General features: G+C 41.4%; 1 protein-coding gene across 3 annotated transcripts in view; it reads right to left on the bottom strand.

Annotated features, from left to right (window-relative positions):
* The window catches only part of znf423 (zinc finger protein 423), a 183,250-nt gene that overhangs the window by 143,171 nt on the left and 20,964 nt on the right, over positions 1-19,115 (bottom strand). For all 3 annotated transcript variants that reach the window (XM_033634893.2, XM_033634894.2, XM_078168241.1), the window contains exon 2: positions 11,994-12,056. In XM_033634893.2, coding sequence (XP_033490784.1) covers positions 11,994-12,056 — 63 coding nt within the window. The remainder of the gene's footprint in view (positions 1-11,993; positions 12,057-19,115) is intronic.

Raw genomic sequence — 19,115 nt, 5'->3', positions numbered from 1 at the left:
TAACGCAGCATAAATACATTCTGGAGCCTATCCCAGCTGACAGTGGGCAAGAGGTGGGGTACACTCTGGACAGGTCGCCAGGCAATCACAGGGCTAACCGAAGAGACAGACAACCATTCACAATCCGATTCACACCTATGGGCAATTTAGAGTCACCAATTAACCTAACCTGCATGTCTTTGGACTGTTGGAGTACCTGGAGAAAACCCATGCTAACATGCAAACTCTGTACAAAAGGGCCCCATTTTTCAGAGTTTAGCGTCCTCTCATATATGTGCTGTTGCTATCTGATCACTTTTTTAAAAAGTCCTGACCTCACCTGTGCGTTGTCTTGCTGGGAGCTAAACTCCCATAAATGTTCAGACCACAACAAAATTTGAAAAAAAAAATAAGACAATAAAGGCAGAGGGCAGAGCTTCTGCAGTTAAATTCACTGCCACACACTTCTAGTGACCCATATGTGATGATTGAGAGAGTGTATGAGTCTCTACATTGCTATTAAGTAAATCCTGCATAGTATACCTTTAAAACATACAGCAACAGCACCATAATTGCTTCTAACTATTTATCGCTCCTTACTATATTGATCTATGAAGGTCTGGGGCCATCACATATTCATGGACAATGAACTGAACCTGATGACATTCCAGAGAAAGTCATTCTATATACTAAGGCCTATTTTTTAAGATGATTTCCATATGCAATATGCAGGTATCTGTGTATGACACCAAGAAACATCAGGCAAGGATGTGGAGAAAAGATGTTTTTACACCGTGCGTCTCTAGAGGAACAGTAATAAGCCATATTCTTGGCTGTACCCACCAGCCTCAGTAACCTGAGGACAATGGGCTGTTTATTAACAGATAAAAATATAAATATATAAATGGATACCTCAGGAATAATGAGGTCACTTTGCATATCTGCAGGAAAGATATATGCAGGTGGCGTGTGTGTGTGTGTGTGTGTGTGTGTGTGTGTGTGCGGTGTATTGCTGGATCTGTCTGTGTGTGTGTGTGTGTGTGTGTGTGTGTGTGTGCGTGCACGCGCGCGTTTGTGCGCACCCTGGGTAATTAGATAAAGAGAAGTGAATTAGCAGAGTCCACAGTGCAGAATGATGTTACACAGCCTAACCACGCCTAGCTGAGACCCACTAATCACCACTCGTTAGGCTCACAGAAGAGTCTGTGTGGATGTTTGTGTGTGTTTGTAGCATGGGTGTGTTTGCTGGTTGTGTGTCTTTTCTCATTACCCATGTTAAAATGAGTTCATTGAGGTAATTAGTGAGCTAAATGATAATAAGCCCTAAACACACTGGATGGGAGAGAGAAAGACAGACAGAATAAGACAGAGGTTTTATCCCTCTCTCCCCTAATAAAGGGGATATGTACTGAACAGAGAACCTCCAACACTGGATCCATGTTTACTTCATATGGATACACTCCATCCCACAGTATGACTTTGGTTTCATGGTAGAGTTGTGAGCAGTTGCCAAGATACGCTCATGGAGACACAAACTAGAACACCAAAAATCAAACGCACAGTCAGCATGACCAATGTACATCTCTATATATCCTGTGGGAAGAAAACTAGGGAACTAATGAACACTGGGAAATGTTCCTGAACTGCCCCTGGGTGATAGAAGTGCACTGAAAGAGAGTGCCAGAGCTAGAGAGAGACTTAAAGGGGAATAAAACATACTGTAATACTGCAAAGGTAAGGTAGTTATTCAAGTGTTAGACTTGGCAGCCAGGAGCTGGTACTGTGGCCTGTCTGGGAAACACTCCGCAGCTCAGAGAGATGTATATCTGTCGGCCAAGCATACATAAAACACACACACGCACACACACATATGTCTGTGTGAGCCTAAAACAGGCATCAAAAGGTGGAGAAAAAGTGTGTGTGCAGCTTCCAGCAGTATGTTTAGAAACCAAACAGTCCCGACACAAGGCTTTCATTCTGCTCCACATTGCGCTCCACACTGGACCAGGATTCACAGGCACCTGGCTGGGCACCACTACCTTCAGCAGGGCTATGAACCAGCCATGAGGTTAAAGTCAGACCTGCATCACATGGCTTACCTTGTCAAGACCTTTTAGTCAGGACTATTCAGGACAAGTGACATGGGCATTATTCCACTTCACTTTATTTTATTTTATATAAACTTCTTTCTGAGGTATTGCTGGGCAATACATTGAATTTATTCAATTGTTTGTTTTTGTGCAATGTGTATGATGTCTACACTGAAAAATTAAGCTATTACAATGTGCACAAAAAAGCTACTTTTGGTCATAAACTAACATACAGGATGGTTGGCCACATATACTGTCTTAAGTGATGACAGTCCTAACATCTGTGGAGTGAATAGTTACTCTATATGCGCATGCAGCACAGGACAGGCAGCAGTTTCTCAAAATTCCCATGGGGATGAATCAGGTCTGGTTCGCTCCAATTTTCCATTTTGTGTTTTGCTGTTTTTTTAAAATGCAGACCATATAGTCTGTGTAATGTCATGAATAATGTATGAGATGTGTTGGCATCACCCTATCCTGATTCTCGCCTGGCAGTTATAAGAAGAAATGTTATCTCTAGTTAACATATATGGCATATGACTGTTTCACAAATGTGTCTTACTGCACTGACATACATAGTGTATACTATAAACTGTTGGCGTGGTTCAAGCTCAGATCGGGCTTGGACAGAAACTATGTAGCTTCATGTAGGGTCAGTCCAGATATTTCTGGTCCAATCTTGGCTCTACTCATTACTAGGGCTGCAAGATATGCAAAAAAAAATTATAATGCGATTATTTTGACGGAAACGGTCATTTTTGCCTTTCATTTTCATTAAAAAAAAAAAAGACAGGGATATGATTTTGCTGGGGTCTGTACCAAATAAGCATGTTCCCTTACATCTGACTTGTAGGACTGGGCATCTCTGTAGCACCACAGTGGTGAACATATGGTATGGTTGCAGTTACTGCAATCTGGATATTGCACTTGGCCATATTATGATTTCAATAATGTTTCAATTAAATGTGCAGCCTGACGTTGCACACTAATCTGCTCTCATAATTTTTGTTTGTTGATGTATTGTTAAAGTATTATCTGGTTATGACAGGTGAAGCTACAGGGATCAATGGAACAGCGGATTCTACTTTATTCAATCTGTCCCCATCAAATTTGGCTGAAAACACCCTTAATTTAAACACACCATTACTGTGAGGTGATACTGCTGGTGAAACATTTTCTGACAGCACAATAACTCACCTATCTGAGCTCAAAATGTTGAGAAGTGGGCAGATACAAAGAATAGTGGACACATTTGGCACAGAGTGCACACTCAAATGCACACTGACACACGGGCTGAACAGGTGCAGCTGGACACAACAACACAGGCCTGCTCTCTTGTCTCTCAAGAGAATGACTCCCCCACCCTTTCCTCACCCTCTGCCTCGCTCTGTTGGAGTGTGTGTGTGTGTGTGTGTGTGTGTGTGTGTGTGTGTGTGTGTTAGGTGGCTATATAAAGAGGCCATCTCTCCTCACCTCATCCCCTCATCCTCCCACCTCGTGTTCTTCCCCCCACCATGGCCTGTGTGTCTGTGTGTCTGTGTGTCTGTGTGTGTGTGTGTTTTCACAATACAAGGCCTCTCCCCCCGGGAGGTGATCTGCTGAGCCACAGAGTACCTGTCACACACAAACACCTACACACACTCACACAGGTATATACACACAGCTACACACACAGACCCCTGGGACGTGCTGCGGCAAGGGAGAGCAGCACCCAACACCAATGTCTGGAAACAGGATGATGAAAGAGCCACTCACGTCATGGAAGGTACCAGATAATACACACTCACACACAAGGAAGCACACACACAAACACTATAGATACAAAAACATGCAATAAAATCAGCCCCATACACAATGTACAGACTCACACAAATTGTCAGAAAAGCACACTCACAAACAAGTTAACAGCTGCTCACGTATGTGGTGTTTTGGTGGACAGACACACACCAAGAAAAATTACACACACACACGCACAAAGGGCTTAAATGCTGCAATACAGACAAAAACACAGATGCACTGTGCGCTGTCACAAGCAGGCAATAATAGTTCACACACATATACACACACACACACACACACACAGGAACTGTTTTCCTGTGGTAGCCTTGGGGAAATTAAAACTACATTATGGACCTCCAGAGGGTAGCGGTGAGAGAGGGATAGGGGAAGAGGAAAAGAGAGAGAGGAAGCGAGAGAGAGGATGGAGAAGGGCCAGTGTCCTGTTTTTCTCAGCTCTGGCCATCAAGACATTACAGTGAACCTGGAGAACAGTGATACTGCCTGTAATCTCCCTCCATTCACTCACCTCCTCATTTATAACATGTTCCTTTTACTTTTCCTCGCAAACATTTACCTCACTGCATAACATTCCTCTCACTCTCTAGATAAGATTAGATAGATAAGATTATGTAAATAGATAAGATTATGTAAATCCAATCTCAAATCTAACTATCTTGATCTTAAGATTTAATTAATTTTTTGTGCTTGCCATTTTGCCTTTTGAACTAAGAACAAGTACAACTCTTCCCACTGAGTCTTGCTCATAAGATTACGTGCAACAAGGCTATTTTATTTTTGTTGTGTTCTACTGCCTTAATTTGTCTTATATTTCAGGCTTGTCTAGCTGTGTGACCAACATTTGTGTTCACAGCTGAACAATGTGTTGATATTACATCAATGTCATGATATGAGAATATTGTCTTAGGTTTTGGATATCATAATATCATAAGTGTTGTCCTTTACAGGTTTTAAAAGCTGCATTGTACAGTGATGTAATTTTCTGAACTTACCAGCCTGTTGTAGCTGCTCTATTATTTGCTTTTACCCAATTAGTAGAGGTCGACCAACAGTGGATTTTTAAAGACTAATGCAATAACAATAGTTCAGAGCAGGAAAAAGCCAGTGGCAATCAGTCAGCCTACATCCAACCCCTCGTGAAAAAAAAATCAGCGCTCTCAAAAATGAACAATCTTTGACTTCATTAGAAAGTGGATAACTTGAATTAAATATCTAAGTCAAAGTGTTAGATAGGCCTACCTATATAAAGAAATGAATCTGGATCACTGAATATCAAACTCTAAGTAATACATACCTACATAAAAATAGAAATTTGGAACTGAACTCATACTCAGAGTAATTAATGAATAAATCTGAAACTTAAAGTGATAGTGCACCCAAAAATGAAAATTCAGCCATTATCTACTCACCCTCATGCTGAGGAAGGCTCTGGTGAAGTTTTAGAGTCCTCACATCCCTTGCGGAGATCGTGGGGGCAGCGGCTAGCATACCTAATGGCTGACGGCGCCCCAGACTAACGTCCAAGAACACAAAATTGAAACCACAAAGTACCTCCATACTGCTCATCCATAGTGATCCAAGTGTGCTGCAGCCCTGACAAAAAAGTTGTTTCGAAAAACTTCATATGAACACTGTTTTTAGCCTCACTGTAGCCTGTAGCTCTGACTGCTTCTCACGTGTGCGCACTTGCATGAGACCAGCAAAAGCATGAGCTTTGCTTACCAGTGTTTACATCGCGTGACATGTGCACCGCAGGGGGAGACAACGGTAACCGCAGTAGCTAAAAGATAATTTGCACTATGGTCTTTTAGCAAAGGACAGCCCAACAAAGACTTTGAAATTGAAGAGGAACAGCATTTCTTTGTTGAGCCATATTTGTTTGAGCCCGAGTATACGGACGCGGAACTCAGGCTACTGGACGAAGCAGCCGCCGCAGCTCATGAGCCTAACCCTCAGCCAGCCGCAGAATACCGGAGTCCAGCACTGGAAACCTGGTGGTGTAGTGCCAACGGATGAGGAAAGTCTTTGCTGCTCAGACTGGGAATTGGCAATGCCTGCACTTGAGAATCTGGACATCAGTACTGATGGAGATATTTTTTGGAGATATTTTGTGGTTTCAATTTTGTGTTCTTGGACATTAGTCTGGGGCACCGTCAGCCATTAGGTGTTCTAGCCGCTCCCCCGCTGATCTCCGCAAGAGATGTGAGGACTCTAAAACTTCACCAGAACCTTCCTCAGCATGAGGGTGAGTAGATAATGGCTGAATTTTCATTTTTGGGTGCACTATCCCTTTAACACCAAACTAAAAAACACATAGGTAAAAGGTATTTTTTTTTGTTCTGGCTATTTTTTCACTCAAAGTCAACCTGTGATTCTCAGGTACATAAATGACATTAACTTGACTTTGTGTATGGAGCCTTCATACAAACAGTGATCAGAGATGGGGAGTACCTTTGGTTACTTATATTTGAAATGAGTATTTCAATTACTTTTGAATATTATGTAATTGGTATTTGCCAGGAATTAAAAAAAATCACATGTAATGTAAAAGACTAATTTTCATTTAATTTAAAACAGGAAGTGGCTGCATTCACTGTCACTCTTGTGTTTGTAGTTGTTGTTGTTGCAGTCCAGCCAAAATTTTTACGTAAATACATCTTACAATTAAGAACAATACACTCAGATATACTCACACAACAGAAGGAACCTGCTTTCTCTGGAGCTGTACCCACTGATTATTTAAAACAACCCTCACCTCTTCATCTCCAGTCGATGATGAATATCCCCGCATGACTGGTGGAGGCTGCACAGGCAGTGACCACTAGCAGAGCCGACTTCCACCAGTAATGATTGTTCATAAAATGTCTTATTCGTGCTTATTAATTGGTCAAACTGATATATCTGTCAACCTATGCCACTTAGTCATTACACCCACTTTAATGATCATTATCTATTAAAACTCTGATTGTGTAAATATCTTGTGAAAGCACCAAAAGTCAACTCTCACTTCAGGTTCTGGAGAAGATGCTGGGCAAACTATCAAACCTCTGACTCTTGCAATGACCTACAGTAAGGTAGCCTGAGGCTTAGAATAGTATGTCGCTGTGGTGCATCTTTCCTATTGAACTAACAACCATACAGCTCATAAAGTGTATTTTTAACCTGTAGTTGGATTTGAACAGAGAATCTGGGTTGTTACACGAGAGGAAATACCTCTTCACTGACATTTTTCAAAATGGTAAACACTCCCACAAGAATACTGGAGAACAAGTGCGGACACACACACACACACATACACACACACACACACACACACACACACACGCACACACACACATATACACGCTGGAGTATGGTGCTGAACATAAAATATGTGAACTGTGAAAATGCAATTTTTGTAGTTTGTTTAGAAGAGAAGTGACAAAGCATTCACATTTGTCATCTTTTATTTTTGTTGCTGTTTTAATGACATTTGTATTTGAAATTGCATTAACGTAAACTGAATTGATCCAACTATGTTCTTACACACACAAACACACACTCACACACACTTTCTGTCATCTGATAGGTGGAGGCAACTTTCTGGCTAGCCACTTATGTCTGTGTCCCCACACACCCATAAACACAAACACACATGCGTACACACTCACATTCACACAGTGCTTAAGCTGAGAATAACAATAATGCAGTAAGGTCTCAGTTTCTCAGTTTCAGCTTGGGGACCTGACAAACCTTTTCCATGATGACTCACTGGCTCTTTCTGTATGTGACTCTGTGTGTATGTTGTCCAAGAGAAACAGTAAGTGTGTGTGTGCGTGTAGTCTATAGTAGACTGTCAGACAAGAATTGAGAAAAACAAGACTCTGGAGATAGGAGGACGATTTCAACACAGACATTCACAAAGCACACACACACACACGTCTCTCTAAAGTGCACTTTTGCATGTGTCTCCTGTCTGGTTTGTTCTCTGACATGAGACTGGACATAGGTTAAAATCTGAATAGATGAATAGATGACTCTTAAAACAGGGCAACTCTGCTGCTACCTGCCCTTCCCAACTCTCCCTCTCTCATTTCCTTTCTCTATCCTTGGCAACTTTGCTCTTTTTCTTCTCCAAGCACACTAGGGGAGCTAGGGAACAAGAGAGGAAACAAGGAAGGAAGGGGACAAGTTGTTTTTCTGTCCCGCTAAGGGCTGGTGTGAGCAGCGTGAAAGAGAGACAGAAGGTGTTGGGGCACCTTTGACCTGAGAGGGCTCCTCTCTGGGCGGACAGACCAAGGAAGAGGGAGGAAAAGGAGGAAAGGAAAAGACGAGATGTAGGAAGAGGGGAGAATAGGTTGGCTCGATGCTATTCCCTTTGAGTCACCCTCCCACCTCCCTCCGCCTTCCCTCCCACGGGTCTTTCCAAACTCAACACACATTTTCCAGAGAAAGTGAAAGAGAGGCAGAGCGACAGAGACAGAAGAAAAGAGTAAAGAAAGGATAGAAAAGGGCTGAAGTTTGTGAATTTAACAGCAGGATGGAGAGGTATATTTCTCCATTCTCTCCTTTTCTATCCTTCTTTTTCACCCCGTCCTTGTCGACACTATCTCCCAGGGAGTAAAGGAAACAAGGTCTTTTTCTTTTGAATCTGCTTGACTCAGGGATAGGCAGCAATTCTCACTCCTTCTTTCTCTCAAACACACACACATGCGCTTTCCCTAATATGAGCACAGATAAAAAGTAGAAAAGGGACGGAAAAAGGGAGACAGTAGATGACAAAGAAAGATATGTAGAGATTTAGGATGGCAGAAAGAGAAGAGCATGCAGAGAAAGAAAGAAAAAGCGATGCAGAGGATGCTGGGACAGGGAATTGATGGTAAAAATCCAAATTGAAAGAGTGGCTGAGTAAGGGAATATGGGACAGCATGTTTTTATGGGAGGAAGAGTGTGAGATAGGTGTGCGTGTGTGTGTGTGTGTGTGTGTGTGTGCGCGCGCATGTGTGTGTATCATGGGACTCTAGCTTCCTGCAGGAACTGACACACACAGCAGTTCTAGCGAGCCACCCAGGACCTCAGTCAGCACCCCCCTTAACACGCACACGAGAGATACACACACACACACTCACACACAGAGTGCCCCTGGAGGAGAGTTAACACAGGTCTGAGGAGGAGGGGGGGCAAGGATGGGAGGGTTCAGTACGTCATAGACACCCCAAGGGTCATACTTTCCTATCCTTCTATCCCTGTAGAGCTGAACGAGAGACAGGGCAGGAGAGGTAGAGAGAGAGATAACTGCATATTTACCACATTCAGCAGTATCTTATTTCCCTGTTGGGATCTAGTCAGAGGAAGTGTTTAACTGTTCTCTGATAGGCTGCAAACCAGAGCAGAAAAACTAGCTACAGTTGACAAACAACTACAGTAGTCAAACTGTTTTGCCATGGTTTGGGAAAATGTGCTGTTTGGTCTTTACTAAGTGTTAATAACAACAGTGAGAGAAATGTCAATAACCAAGTTGTGCCATGGTTACCATATGGAGCCAGCAGATGCACCACTTTTTCACCCAGAAGTCTGTGACTCACTACAGCAGTTATGATACTGATGAAATGATGATACTATCCCGTATACATAGCCACTCCAATCATGTCAAATACCTTGAATTCTTAAATGATGAATTGATTGATTGATCAATCAGTCAATGGACAGACCATTAATCTGCAATAATAGCGGTAACTGATGAATCACTGAGGGATTTTCTAAGCAAAGATGACAAGGACTCACTGGTGCCACTCTCTCTAATGTGAACAGTTTTTGGTCTTCTTTGCCTTCTACGGTAATAAACTGAATATCTCTGGATATTAGACAACTGGTTGGAAGAAAAAAAAACAAAATATTGGGCTTGGGGAACTATTTACTTGTATCCTCTAGCCCAAACAATTAATCATGAAAGTAATTAATAGATAAATCAATGCTTGTCATTTGCAGCTTAAGTGAATTCCAAAGCTTAACCAGGGATGGATAAATTATTGTTACATAGACACCTTACATGCTGATTATCTGCTGAATTCCATTTAATATAATATATCATTAATGTCTCTGTCAATAAAGACATACGTATTACCACATCATGTGCCAAACAGATGTGTGTTTTCCTAAATTCTAATTCATAAAACCACACTGACAGTCCCAAATATGGTTAACTGCCTCATTGAAAATTGGTCTCAATTTCTGAGGTGTTAGGTTTCACACTACATGCTTATTATTTTCATAAAATATGTGCTTTCATCAACACATTCTATGTCGACCATAAGGAATGCACATATCCTACTCATACAGTACGTCCTCTGTACTGTAGTTGTTTGGACATATTTTAGCCTGCAAAATTACAATAAATAAAAGCACATCTAGTGGGGGTTTCACGGAATAGCTGACTATCAAAACCACTAGTCCACACTGTGCAGCTGGCAGTGCTGTCGGTAGTTGTTTACAAGTTATAGCTGTAAGTTGACCTTCACCGACAGAAAATGAACATTTCTTTGGTTGTTGTTGAACATTTGTTTGAATAATCATTTTCTCTGTAATGCCATATTAAATAAACCACATATATGGTATTTAGAGAGGGTAGGATTCCCGCTATCTCTGCAAGAAAGCAGGCACGTTGTTACTGCAAACAGTGTGCCAGTGCACCGCTTCACATAATGGCAAGGGCCAGGATAATTGTTTAGATGGAGTGTAATCTGTCAGCCAGCTGAAGCACCACGTAATTATCAGCTGACAAAACAAACAACGTCGGCCTAGAAGGCAAAGCCATGGTAGCTTTCCTGCATGATAAATAATTGCCTGCATTAACAGTTAAGTTCATGGTAGAATTTTTGCTTAAGTCTGAACCACATTTATCACTTCTCTGTCTTATCAATCTCCCTTGGCTTGTTTGTGTTTGTGCAGGCCATGTGACCTAAGTGATGTAAATATCGCTATCATCATTGAAATATAGCAGCAGATCTGGTGTATCTGCTGGCTACAATAACTGTTGGTGGTGTGCAGACTCTGCCTACTCAGCGCACCACAAGCATACATCGGTGTGGTAATGGTACGGACCCAGTATCTAAGTCAGACAGGGTGCTGGGAAGTTTAGTCTAATCAGATCACAACTCATTGGTAAACAGCCTCTCAAAGCCAATCGAGGACTCTGCCATTTCATCCCAGGTGGGTCCTGACTACCTTATTTAACCCTTTACTGGTTGTGTTTGAGAGCTTTTTGAGAAGATGATTGTTATTGGGTGAAAAAAATATGATATATATCCTGCGATTAACTGACTACTAGACTACTTTTTGGAAGTAGTCTACAAAAATGCAGCAGCCGCGAATGCTCTTAGACCTAGTGAATCCACTGCCATCCATCTATCTATACACATAGATGAACCTCAGAGCACAGCTGGTTCAGTTGTTCATTTTCCATCAAGGCAAAAGGGCGAGTGAGGATAATTTCAAATTTCCATCTCAGGGTGGAAACAAGCGAGAAGGGAGGATAGAAGAGGGGAGGGAGAGCCAGAGAGGGAGAAATACAGCAGTTGGTTTGGAGAAAACCGCAAGGAAAAACAAAATCCAAGAAAAGAACAAAAAGAAAAGAAAAGCCCTACCATCTCTCTGACTTCCTCCCAGGATATCACCAGACCACAGAGAGTAGTGAAAAAGCACACAAATTTCTCTCTTGTCCCCCCCTCCACCCATCTTTCTCTCTCCATATCCCCTTTGTCGTCTCTCTTTCCATTCAGTCTCACTCCTGAGACCAACAAGAGCTCCGTCTCTTTTCACATCTCCCTCCCGTTCCTTCTTTTTCTCTTCAAATCTCCTCTTTTTTTGCTTATATGGTTTTTCTTTCTCCCAATACTTTCACCAATCCCTCCATCCTAACTCCTCTATGTTCATTTCATCTCTCCAGTTTTTCCTTTCTTTTCTCCTTGATATCCCTCTGAGCGGACCATTATAAACCATGTGGAATTGATATTAAAAATTGTGTGTGTCTGTGTGTTTGTCTGTGAGAGACATATAGACTTAAGCCTCTCGTGTGGATCTGACAACTGGAACTCTATTACACTGTGTGAGTGTACGTGTGTGTGTGTGTGTGTGTGTGTGTGCACAAACCTGTCTGGACAGTTGATTCATCCCAGGTCCCTCCACACTCTGAAGACTCCCCTTCTTCTACCGCTGAGGAAAAAGGAAGAGAGAGAGAAAGATAAATTAAAATGTATGTTTCGTACTTTTATTTCAGTCAGCAAGAAAAAGTGCAAAATGTTCTACATGGACAGCGAAGTCAGTCTGTACTAAGTAGGGTCAGAGCCATGACCAAATCCCTAAAGTCAAAAGCAACAATGTGCTCAGTCTCAATAACACCTGAAAGTTAATTGACAAAAATGAATCAATGAATATTTTGATCATCTATAAATCTTTTCAGTAATTTCTTTGAGTAAAAATGCCAAACATAAATTGGCTCTAGGTTCCAAATTATAGGAATTTGCTACTTTTCTTTGATTTATCTGACAGTGAACTAAATATGTTTAGGTTTAAAGGAGCTATATGTAAGAAATCTAAAGCAAATAGTTGTAAAATAATCCTAATATGTCACAGAGACTAAGGAATAATGTTAATATAACATACTGATCTCACCGACAACAATAGTACAGCCAGAATATTCGCATTTTTAAAAAAATTACGGTCCGCAAATCATGTTTATGTTTTGAATTTGTGTTTTGGCCTGTTGCGCCACCCACCACCGTCTACCAGTCACGCAGTCAGTAGAGTCTCAGCATCAGTTACAGTTACGACTGAGCTACAATGGCTGATGGTGCGACTAAACCCAAACGACCTTGTTATGATTGCCAAAAATGCCAAGACAAAACTCGAGGCAAAGCGAGGGTCTATATAGGAGATGCTTTTGAAAGGTGGAGACGGTTGAAAGCGGAGAAGAATTTGAAATTGGACGTCGAAGTGGCTACTCCTCTCCTCGACAGGTACGCTTTAGCCAAAGTTGGCTAACTTGCATCATAGCTAGACAGGGATGGACATTTCGAATACTTTCAACTGTTGTTCATTTTCGATCATACATTGTAGCCCATGTGCAGGTAGGTCAACAAATGTTAGCCGCACGGTAAGCAACATTAGCAGTGTCCCGGTACATAGCATTAGCAGCCAGCTCCTCCTCCGCTGTATCCCGGCAGCAGTGTTAGCAGCAGAGAAGCCGGACTTGCTCGAACGGTCCGCTGGAAAACCGAAGATCAAGGACACGGCGACGCGGCCCTGCCACGGCAGCCGCCCATGGGCAAACAAATCAGTCTCCAGCGTGCCACTGTCCAGCAGCCTCGACTCTGTAGGGGGGGGACACGACTCGCAGCAGTATTTTGATTTTGAGTGCAGTAACTGTTTTGGCCACATTCTTACATACAGCGCCTTTAAGACTGCTGAGACTGATATGATCCATTTAATTATCCTATCTGTTGTGAAATTCGCAATTCGAGACAAATAGGAAAGACACATTTGCTCCCTTGCCTCTGTCCCCTGGAGTTACCTCCCTGGCTGTCGTCACTCTCTGCCCGCGTCTTACATTTGGCACCGCTGCCACCAAAGTAATGAAGTGTTACTGTGTGACTATGAAATTGCACTCTGCCATAAGCAGCATCGGTGCTGTTGTGCATTTATGCATTCTGTTACCCTCTCTTTGTTGTGGAAGATTTTAAGAAGGAATCCGTTTCCACATACCTCCACTTCTTTTATCTTGCCGGCCCCCTTTCACACAGGTAATGCCACACTGTCTTCACTGCTTCTTAGTCAAAAACTCTCTTACAGCTTTTAACTGAAAAAAAGTCAAACTTGCTCCCAAAACTTGAATGATGGAAAGGTTTTGGAGTAAGTGTGTAAATGTAATTGACACAAAATGAGGCCATATTTATTTTTAAATATGTGACAATGTCTGATGGAATCTACAGACTTGGTATGCAAAGGCCTTTAGACAAAATAAGCTAACTGATGACTATGGGCTTTAGGCCATTGTGACAGGTATTTGTTTCACTATTTTATAGGCCAAACAATTAATTGAGAGAATAATGGTCAGATTGATCATAAATGAAATAATTGTTAGTTGCAGCAGCAATCTTTTGAAACACTTACTGAGGCAGACTGGCATATACTTTACATCTAACACCACTGTTCTTTAAGGACAGCATTAAAACTGACCCAACAAAATTCCAGATAGAAATAATAACACTAACACACTTGTGGAGTCTGAAGCATTGAAGTTGGACTACAGGAGTGTTTATAATAAATCTAGTAGTTTCCAGTAGACTTTTCCAGTAATGCAAGTTTTAGTTGGTTCTCTAAATCTATTTTGTGTTCCTCCTTGTCTGTACAACTGCCTGTACAACCAGCCTCTACAAAGCATGACCACTGCATTAGTAGTTTTATTGGAGGGTTATCGAGTCTGAATGTATTAATGTGTTATTCCTCTGTAAATGTGTGTTATCTATTATTCCAAAAATAGACCAGGGAAGCAACAAACATGCAGGTATTAACGATGACAATGTCTCGAGATCTATCTCTGACACACAAACACAGAGCTGATCAGAGCTGGAATGTGACACTGACTTCCTGGGTACAACAGGAAGGAGGGAAGTACAGCTGGCACACAAACAGGAAATGGCTGGAGCCACTTCACAATGGGGTTTCCTGTACAACCCCCTCACCACCACACGATTCCTCACTTCTCACTTACTCACCTCTGTCTCTGATCTCTCAAAATCCTAGTTCTCATCCTGCTCTCTCCAGTGACCCCCCACTGTCCACCTCTTTCTACCTCTCGTCATATTTCTCACTCCATATCCTCATCAGCTCCCACTTGACCCAGCCCATCCTCACGGTTAGCCAAAAGCTCAAATATAAACAAGAAGTTATAAATCAATGAAGTGTTCCTTTCACAGGATAAACAAACTGTTGAGATGTTCCTTGTTTTAGTGAAACTCTTGTGTTAACTTGTACACACAGTCAAATATACTGTATGTGGAACCAAATATAGGTAAAGAAGTGGTTGCTAAATATATGGGTGTTCAGTTTTCCCTGGTAGTAATGTAGACCCCTAAAACTATAATTAGAAATTGGTATTGAGATGTAAGATTCTATTTGGCAAACCCACACGACCAGCCCAGTTTGACAGTATAAATATGTTTAACATAATACTTCTTTATGAAAATCAAATGAAGCATTTCACAGAGCTCAATATAGAGTGGTGAAGTCACCACACTCATCGCATCCAATAAAAACAGAGACTAGGCTGCTAGTTGTTTCTTTATAGCCATTCAAAAGTCAGAAAATAATTTTGACATCCTTGACAAAATGAATCACATAGTACAACAGTACAAGCGGCCAAACTGTGTTTGTTTACTTAAGTTCATCTGTTTTTTGGGGTGACAAGAGGAGACATTGCAGAGTAAGTCTCTCAAGAAAACAAAATCTGCACCAATATGACAACATTATGGATTTAAAGCCGACAAAAGAGGTGTCCTAACTGGCTGCAAGCAATGCTTTGAGCTGAACTTTCATCACATGCCATGTTTTTCTTAATTCCTTTCAATGGACAAGGAATGATTGATTCATGAAGTTGAAATGAGGAATAATCTTTACGATACTTTTTTTTTTTTGACTAAAAAAACTGACTGGAGGGATTGCTGGGAGATGAAAGTTTCTGTTCAGCTAAATGGCCGTCCACTCAGGGGTAGCACCAAAGTCAAGTGTGATACTTGATAAAATTCAGTACACTGGTCTGGTCAGGTGCGTAATATCAAACTGGTTTGAACAGTTTCACACCTGACCAACCCTACCTAGGGTGTTCAACAAATTCAGCATATTATCAGGATTATGGCATTTAAAAAATTACTATACTGATAGACCTAAAGTAGAACCCAAACTAGGCCCAGCCCCATGAGATATTAAAACCACAATCATTTCTGAGCATTTATTCCACAAAGATATGGGGAAAAGCTTGATTTACTGCAAAGTCAGCTGCCTTGTTTATTCTACACCACAAAAACACACACAAGCTAAGAGTTGCTCCTCCCATAACTTGCAGGCAAATGTACAAGTAGATAAAAACTACATCTCTTTTTTTTCTCTGGCACAGATGCAGAGGCAGAAAACAACCATAAGCATATTTCAAATGAATCCCTTTTTTTTCTCAGACCATTTGGTTAAGCAAGAAAGCTGCTGTGGAACTAATTTGTGTCCAGAAACACAGAGTTGAGCCAATATTAAAACAGTGATCCTGAGCTTAACTTTCAGTGTGTTGCACATTGCAGGGATCCGCAATTCAGGAGGACAGACTCCCCCTTCTCAAAAACTAAAGAAACAAACCTGGGCCAGCATTTGGCTCAAGTCTGAAATCTCCCTTCAAGAGTCTGGGGCTGGAGCTGGTTCTTAAGGCCAGATGTAGACCACAGTGCGCTAATAACGAACTAATGGATCCCTGGACAAACACATATACACACACACACAGCATAGCACACACAGACATGTGCACTTGAGACAGACCCACACAGGATTTTGACTTGAAGGCTGTACGTCTGTCTGAACAGAACCCAGCGCAGATAGAGACCTCCCACCATGACTAACATTACTGCCAAACACAGCAGACAGAAACAGATGAGAGAAGGTATGGGAAGAGAAAACCAGAAGAAAAACAAAGTATTTCCTCAAAGCTAATAAAAAGAGGCTTTCCTCTAAAACACCTATACCATATTACCCCACAATGAAGCCATGTGTTGTGCTGCATGATTAAAAAAATTCCAAACCTTCAGCATCTTTAGCAATGCAAAGTATAGGTGTAACTAATGATATTTGACCACCTTTAAGGCACAGCACCTGTTCCAGAGCACAACACACTTTAGCACCTTGACAATATTATGCTGCTTCTCTGACTTTAAGGAGGGAGGAAAAAATTTCTGAACCTAAATGAAAAGGGGGACCTGTTTCACTTATGGACAGAGATCTGTATCAAAGGCTTCACTTTCTGACAAGCAGTGTTCCCTGCTGAGACCACACTCTGCTTGAACCAGGCTTCCCTGCTCTTGTTGTGACAGAGATTCTCTCTGTATCTTCCCTGATACATAAAAAAAGTTGAAGTCATGATAAACCCCTGTTCTTTTATGGAGTTTTGGATGTTATAGAAAGACCTAGATGTACTGGTAACTCTGGCTCTGATAAAAGCCCATTTTTCCTGATGAGACTGCAGGGAATACAGTGTGTTTCATTAGCCAAGCACAGATAGCTTTATTTAGATTCCCCTATCCTCCCTGTTCCCCCTCAGAGACACACACACCGTTACTGTGAACCCTGCACACACCAGGGGGTCGGTGGGGGGTGGATGCATGTGGTTGTGTGGGAAGGGTTGAGCATGCTTCCACATACCATATGAGTAAAAGGACGGAGAGTTCAACTAAATGTGCGAGTGTGTGCTCGAAAAGTGCGTGCCTGCGTACGTGTTTGTTTTCCTATCACCATATATGTTTAGATAGAGACCTTAAGTATGTCTGCATGGAAAATACAGCATTCAAGTTATCAATGTATTTCCACAAGTGGATGTGTTGCTCCATCTCTTTTCAGCCTTTAGTACATCTCACTTCCCTTCAAACTCCAGGCTTCCAGTTTGAAAATTGTAAACTGGCACAAAAAGCTGATTAAATCCGAAGCAGAACCAGAGTTTCATACAGGTGCTAATGAAATATTCCCTAAACATGGGTTCTTACTGGTTACCATGGGAGGCCACTTTCTGAACAAAATACTGTCCATTTGTAAGGGGAAGTTTTATTTTTTTTAGGATGATATCGAATGTGATTTGATTTGTCAAGGCTGCTCAGGAGGGCTATAGTGAACTGATCTTTGAAAGTGTTATGTTTAGTTTGAACAAAGAAGAAAAGTTCGAGATGCTAGTAGCTAAGAGTCTGTGGTTGGTGCATGTACTATGAATTACTTCCAATCAGCCCTGCCTGTACTTGATCCTTTGGTGTGTCAAAACGTATGTACTTCACTTGTTTTGCGTGACTGCACCACTTGTGCTGCATTCCAGACACCTCCAACTAGAAAAAGTACAGTGGAACGCCACTATAAAGTTGGAGTTCCTACTTGTGAACTCAGGGTAAGTCGATCCACAGTACCCAACTTCATTAAGAAGCAGTTGTCTAACGTCAACAACAATGACAGCACCCATGTGCAAGCATATTTCAGTCAATAGGGGAGGGGGGCAGGTTGTATTTGTAGACTACAGTATTTGTATTAGATTGGTGAATGGAATATTTAGATATGTTTCCAAGTATAAAAGAGCCATAAAATAAAATGTAAATATATATATATATATATATATATATATATATATATATATGCATATATCCAAAATATCCCCAGTACCAAGTAGTATCAAAACTCCCCCAGTCAAACCTGCATTCAGTCCTTTTTGTATCCAGATCTAGATAAAAATGACCAACCTAAAACTGCAAGCGTTCTTCAGTTTAAGGCAATATGTGATTGGCCCACTTCTGCAGCAGCTACAACCCATAAAGCCTGTAATGTGGTGGAGTTGAGCATGGTGTATTTGACAGAGCTGGAAGTTCAGAGTGCCAAGATGCCACCAAAACATTCCAAAGTATGGCTATACTACATGCCCGTGGTGTCTATAGTGGCATTTTACACAACTGAATACTTCCATTCACATGATGGGTATTAAATGAAGTACTCTATTGGTACTGGTATTACTTTAAGCTCACTGTGATTGGTACTGGTATCATATTTTTTTAAATGATACCCAGCCTGGTAAATAGACAGGGACTTTAACAACTAATGACTAACACCTAACAACTTTATCAGCCAACACACAAATCTCACTGTCCTCAAAACACTGACATTGTTATCCACTTGTTAACTGGAGTAGAAACTGAATCATGTTTCAGGCCAAAACATTTTACCAAACCCAACATTATTTATCCTTAACTGACCTAATTTTAGTGATGCTGGTATGTTCGGTAAATTACAAACCTTTACTACACCCAAAAGTACAGACAATTAATAAGAGGGGAATATTGCACAGGTTCACATGTCTGTATTAGATGAATAATTGTGAAATTAATTACAGGTGATATCACCCTGGCCTATGTAACATGGCCACATAAACACAAACACACATGCAGAAGTGGTGTAACTGTAGGCAAGCCAATAATTATTAAGACAGCACAG

The sequence above is a fragment of the Epinephelus lanceolatus genome, chromosome 5 (assembly GCF_041903045.1).
Source record: "Epinephelus lanceolatus isolate andai-2023 chromosome 5, ASM4190304v1, whole genome shotgun sequence".
Taxonomy (NCBI): Eukaryota; Metazoa; Chordata; class Actinopteri; order Perciformes; family Serranidae; genus Epinephelus; species Epinephelus lanceolatus.
The sequence above is the reverse complement of the archived record's forward strand: the minus strand, read 5'-3'. Positions and strand labels throughout refer to the sequence as shown.